At 35.4% G+C, this 6660-nt stretch overlaps 1 protein-coding gene across 2 annotated transcripts; it reads left to right on the top strand.

The window, feature by feature from the left end:
• Positions 1-697: 697 nt before the first annotated feature.
• Positions 698-1857, top strand: JOSL (JOSEPHIN-like protein). 2 transcript variants are annotated; one of them, XM_089788255.1, is made up of 2 exons: positions 698-946; positions 1167-1857. In XM_089788255.1, the coding sequence occupies exons 1-2, from the start codon at positions 845-847 to the stop codon at positions 1650-1652; spliced, it is 588 nt and encodes a 195-aa protein (XP_089644381.1). In that variant the 5' UTR covers positions 698-844; the 3' UTR covers positions 1653-1857. The 2 variants fall into 2 exon arrangements, with proteins under 2 accessions (XP_089644381.1, XP_089644380.1); XM_089788254.1 differs by having other exon boundaries at positions 704-950; positions 1162-1857.
• Positions 1858-6660: the final 4803 nt, after the last annotated feature.

Below are 6660 nucleotides of genomic sequence, written 5' to 3'. Positions count from 1 at the left end.
GTTTTCAATGATATTGAAAGTCAATAGTTCGACAATATGACATCACAATTCCGATGAATGACCATTAAAAAAAGTGACCCAAATGTATTACTACTATTTTGACTGCTTTAATATAAAAAACTATACAAACAATGAAAATATACCTCTTAATATACAAAGCTACATAATACTTACACCTTTTTTGATACAACTCCTCTTTATATTTATTAAATAAAAGTTAGATAGAATAAAAACCACGACAAATATATTACATATAATAATAAGAATGTATCAATTTTATGAACAATTTTTCATCCCGTTAAATGAGATGCTTCTCCTTTTGCAATTTGGTACAACTACTAATTTATACTCTTTATATTTGTAAAATAAAAGTTAGAAATAATAGAATATAATAATAATAATGTATCAATTTTATAAACATAATTCCATCCCGCTAATGTTCTATATCACATGAGATGCTTTTCCTTTTGCAATAAATATCTCTATACGTTATTATTGTTACTTTACCTTCACGAAATCAAAATTTGAGAAAAGAGAATTTCTAAATAACAATAAAAATCTACCGTATAAAATATAATAAATTTCTTTATTAATAAAACATAATACCCATTTTTAAAGCAAAATAACAACCATAAATAAAATTCATCTTCTAAAATATAAATATAAATTAAACTCACCCAAAAAAAAATTCATCCATGTGTAATGCTCGCGTTCAGCATGGGTACTCAAGAGATACACGTCAAGCCAGAGCGAGGCAAAACAAGTTTTAATCCCACAAGTCACAAGTCAAGTGGTGGCAATTAATACATTATGTTTCCCATCTATTTCTCTTGGAAATGTAGAGATGGATAACTCTGAAGGCAACAACCAGGCAGCCAAGAAAATTTATCACGAGAAGCAGCGTCTCCAATTCTGTTTATTGCACGCCCTCAATAATTTGCTCCAAGTTGGTACTTATAAATTCCTTCACATTACTCATAATTTTTTTGCAGAGTAGTCATATCGGTCGGATTTTTTCTCTCTATTATTTATTGTTGGGGTTTACATTCAATTTCTGTTAGGGTTTTTGAAGGGTAGTTTTGTTCAGTTTACCGTGTGTTGTTTGACATCCATAAGACAGTGAGTGAAGAGCTCACTTTTGACCTCAATTTCTTTGGCTAGATCAGGGAAATGAGGTGTTCACAAGGGCCCAATTGGATGCCATCGCCAATGAGTTGACATTGATCGACCCCCAAAAAAATGCTGCTTGGAATCCCCTTTCTGTTGTTTGGAAGCCGCATCATAATGCCCTCACAGGGAATTATGATATCAATGTTCTATTTGCTGCGCTTGAAAGCAAAGGAAAGCAAGTGGTTTGGTACGACCGTAGGAATACCGCTTCCTCCATGGATCTCAATCAGTCCTTGGTAGGAATCGTGTTGAATAAGCAGGTCAGGAAACTGGGTGGTTTGTGGAGGAGCAGGCACTGGATTGCGCTGAGAAAGATCGATGGAGTGTGGCATAATTTGGACAGTGATTTGCCTGCCCCTTTGGCCTTTGAAAATGGGGATAAAGAGCTCAGGAATTATCTGGATCAGAATCTGGCTCAGGGGGGAGAGGCTTTAATGGTCTTTGAGGCATCTTCAGCATCACTAAATCGCACAGAGCAATGATTTATCTGTTCCATTTCTATTTGTGAATTTGTTATGTTTAGAGTAAAGAAGTGGCACCTCTATATATTGGTTTCCTCGAGGGGTTTCTTCATATGTTATCCCTCAACAAGAATAAGTTTGGAAGGTCTAGGTGTCAGGATTTGGCTGTCAAGGTTTGATTGTAAAAATTGCTGCATTCAATGTTGAGCTGGTTCCTTTCACGCCATTTTGTTGTTTTAATATATTCTGTTAACCTTGCATGGATGAGCATTTGTTTGAATGAAGTAGATCATGGTCAGGTAAAAGGTAAAGGGGAAAAGTAGTTTTTGGGTCATCTTCGAGAGAGATGTCAGTTTGGTGTACTGGATCTCTTTGTATGCTTCGACTTGGGATTGATTTTCCATGAGATTTGCAAACCTGCAGGTCTGAATTTGAATCTTTAATCTTGAGAACATGCCAAACTGGTAGGTTAAATACACCTAAATTAAGGTGTGTCTAAATCTTTAGGGATTGTTCAACTGAGTAGGGCAAAGTCACATTCATCGTGGCAGAATTGTTGGTCCACAGTCGAATTTGAATTCCAATAATTTATTTTATAACTATGGGCCAACAAATGAACCCTAAGCCTGACAAGATCAAAGTGAAAAGTCAATTAAACAGATGTGGCATGTAGTTTATTTTTTTATTGATTACCTTTCAAAACAGGCGCTGGGATATGAGCAGGTTTTATTTTTCCAATTAATTAAAGCTGAAAAGTAGATATATAAAAGAATAGATTTTATTACAAAAATTGGAACTACAACAAGAACAGCGATCAAATACAAATGACTACAAGAAAACTAATATCTATCTACACAAAGCTATTACAATTAGCAACAGAACCACTGATATGAAAGTCCTATTGTAGCATAGTTTTTACAGAAGAAGTTCCATTGTAGTGCAGTGATCAAATACAAATGATCACAAGAAAACTACTATTTATCTACTCAAAGCTAGCTATTACATCAGTAACATCACCACTGATATGAAAGTTTCACAGTAGCACAACGGAAAATCTATCAAGGAACATTCAGCAACAGCATCACTGATATCAAAGTACTGTACAACAGCATTACTGTTATGGAAGTTCCATTGTAGTATAGCAGAAAAACTATTAAGGAACATTCAGCACCATCACCACAGATATCAAAGTACTGTAGCATAACAGAAAAAGTATTAAGGACTAATGGAACTTTTTTGAAAAAAATATTATAACATATCCTCCTCCGAGGAACAGCAATAACCAGTCAATTATGGCAAATGTAGCCAGGAACAAAAAATCAACAAAACTTTGTTCCCACAAATATTGTTCTTGACAGATAACTTTGTTCCCTGGAGGATTTTAGATTATTTGATTCCCTGTGTCATTTATTGGAGCCTTACTAAGGCTCTGCAGAAATGGTGGCGACTATCTGCAGACTATTAACTGTAGAGCCACTAGTGCCATTTTTGCAGGTAGATTGTTACATAGAGTTTGCTTAACTCGTTGCTACTTGTCACCTTAATAAATATACAGGGCAAGTACAAACAAACCCTAATAGGCTACATTTACTTCGATCTCTTCCAATTGCATATAAGATTAGTGAGTTTTTTTCTTGTGTTTTCATTTCAGTTTTCTAAATTTAGTATTTGCTATCTCTACATTTTTCTTACAGTAATGTCTAAAGGAAGTGCCTGATGGTAAGAAGAAAAGTAAGTCTGGGAGGACCGTGGCAGTTTGTTGGCCTTATGGCCCTCTTTGATCCTCCACACCATGATAGTGTAGACACAATCAATCAAAAGGACTTTTAACCTGGGTGTCAGCATTAAAATTATTTATGTATGGTTGGTTCATGACAACAATGCCATACATTCATTCATGTGAATGGGACTTCAATGATAGTTTGAATATATAAAAATGACATTATTTATTGTTTATTTCAAAAATTCATCCTAGCTACAGGCGAGGAAAGAGGGCATCGATTAGGCATGGGTACAACTGTATACATCTTCATCTCTGATAGGCCAGTCCAAAGATACACAATTGAAGCTTTAGCAGTGGATGATTTGATTGAAAAGGCTGATGATTCTTCCGGTGTCTTCCCAGATACTCATTTGGTTGCTTCCATTTTATTTTTTATTTTCACTTTGAACCATTTAACTTGACCAAGCACTACTTTTAAGCGTAGCTTCATTAGCTTAAGAAGCAACTAGTTCCTTAGAGTTAATGCAGTAAGCATCACATCTAGAGATGCACACTTCAACATTTCTTTCTTGGAATGCCTCCGAAGAACGTAGGTAGTTATGTTAACGATATTAAAGAAATTAGGAATAATATGTTTTGAGAATTTAATCTTGTATAATCTGAAACTTTTATTAAACAAAGCATCATATAAGTTGCATAAAAAATGGTTTATGGTTTATGATGTTGCTGAAGTTGAAATAGCCTAATCCACATACTTTTTATATAAGTTTATAAGGTTTACCTCGAGTCTTACTTAAAAGTCGTTTGCATTGATTGTCAATCTTGACCCAGAACACAAATATGAGATATGAGATATTGAGATGATTGCAAGCAAGAAAGAATATATGTGGAATGATTGGGGATGGTGTGAATGATGCACCAAAATATGAATTGTTAGATATTGGAATCATTGTATTGTTAGATATTGGAATCATTGTGGCAGATGCGACCCTGCTTCTGACATCCAAGATTAAGTGTTATAATTAGTGTTGTGTTAACAAGTAGTTCAATCTTTCAACAAATGAGGAATTATTATACTGTAAGAAAATATTATGTTAGTGTAGGACTAGAAAATAGGTTAAATGCATAACATACTATGAGCAAATCACAAACTCAATCAACATATGCTAACACCCACCAGTCTACCATGAAAGCCAAACTAATAAAGAAAGCAAGACAAGGTTAGAAACCCCTTCTTTCATTTGTAGCTCCCATGTCCTTCTTTCTTCTCCAAATGATGTAGCTCCAAAGTTGCCTATAGTGCACACAAAATTGAAGCAAAAGCTTATGATAATGGTAATGCTATGAGAATCCTAGAAGTCTTGATTTGAATATGAGAGCAAGAGTGCAAAAGATGAGAAAAGCTAAGGACCGGAAATGAGAGGAAGAATGCTCATTTTATAAGTGGCATGGAGGATGAGAGCATTGGATTTGTCACCTTGGATATGCGATATGGCAAGAGATTCCTTTGAGAATCCATGACGCATATGACGAAAGATGCCAAATGTAGGATTCTATGACCCATGGAAGTCAAAATGTATAAAAAAATCTTTGACGCGTCATAAGACACCTCAAGCCCACTTAAAGCCAAGAATCTATGACAAATAAGCGAAATATGGACATGCGTAAGGGAATAAGAATATTGGATTGTCATGTCCCCTTTTCAAATAATAAAAAAATAATAATCTTTGCTAAGACAAGAAGGCCCAAGAAAGTGAAGTTTCGGAAAAAGGGGGGTTAATCTTTGGAAACCGTTGGACTAATAAATGAAATTATTATTAAAATATGTTTCATTAGCCTCTCTTGGACGTGAGTTATGGTTATGACCTCTTTTAAGGGGTTTGGAGGCATTTTGGGCAAGAGGAGAACTTGATTTTTGCTGATTTTTTGTTATTCTTCAGAGGCTGCCAAACCTGTGGAGAAGGAGACCTAAGAACGGGAGTTTGCAGGTTTCCAGGGAGACCCAAGAACGGGAGTTTGCAAGTTTTCAGGAAGGCTAAGGACAGGAGTTTGAAGCCATTCCATATGCATGCTCATACAGAGTTTGCCTTTGTGCTGAACAGTGTAGATTTGTGAGTTTTTGGGTGTGTTTTTTGCATGAGTTTGGTGTTTTCAGTCGAGCATTTCATATCAGTTTTGGTTGCTGCTATATTTCAGACTTTAAGCTGTTAAAATAGAGCTGAATATATGTATTGGGACGTGATTAAACTTCTGAGATAGTTTATTAGTGTTTTGTGGTGTTTCCGGGCATTTTTGTGTTAATTTCGAGAGCCCGATGAGCATAGTTTTTGTCCTACATTTGTGAGCTGTTGTGTAAAGGCTATATAGATCTGGAAATGTAATTTTGTAGGCTGTTATGCTGCTCAAAAATCTGTAAAAATGGCCATTTTCAGATTTATTAATAATTTGTGAAGTTGTGAAGCTTTTAGCACTATTTTCAGCATACCTGATTTGGGGTTTCATTGAGAAATTGGTGGATCTTTGTGATATCAGTTGTTTGATTTTGAAAATCTGATTAGAGGTGTGAAATACCATATCAAATCAGAAAAGGGGACATTTCAGTGGTATCAAAGCCATGATCTTGCCAGCCTGAGGGTTTGTAGAAGTTTGCAGGTCAGTTTTGACAACTACCCAGATCTTGCATTTCAGTTTTGAGAACTACCCAAATCTTGCATGTCATAATTTATGATTGCATGTTGCTTCTAATCAGCTGCATGTCAAAATTTATGGTTGCATGCTACTTCTAATCATTTTCATGTTAGTTCTTGGTGAATTTGGTGGTTGTAGAAGTTTGCATTTCAGTTTTGACAAGTACCCAGATCTTGCATGTCAGTTTTGACAACTACCCAAATCTTGCATGTCATAATTTGGTGGTTGCATGTTGCTTCTAATTAGTTGCATGTCCAAATCTATGGTTGCATGCTACTTCTAATCATTTGCATGTTAGTTCTTGGTGTTTGAAGAAGTTATATTCTATTGGGGTTACACTCTACTTTATCCAGAATGGACAAGTATAGTACAGAGTCTCAGAGGAAACGATCTTGGACAATTGATAGCCAGAGTCAAAATAGTAGAAATGATGGTTATTTAGACATTCGAGATAAACTTATGAAAATAAGCCATGACATGTCTAAACAGTTGGTTGAGCACCACCGTATAATGAATGACATGTTATCTGACCCAGCTAAGGTGGATAAGTTGACTGGATTTCTATTTCGCAGATTTTCTCACAGGACAAATGACACAATTCCCAAGAACTTGCATGAG

The sequence above is a fragment of the Cupressus sempervirens genome, chromosome 6 (genome assembly GCF_028749045.1).
Source record: "Cupressus sempervirens isolate cs-2001-9-10 chromosome 6, ASM2874904v1, whole genome shotgun sequence".
NCBI lineage: Eukaryota > Viridiplantae > Streptophyta > Pinopsida > Cupressales > Cupressaceae > Cupressus > Cupressus sempervirens.
Note: the sequence above shows the minus strand (reverse complement) of the source record. Positions and strands in the feature narration are given on the sequence as shown.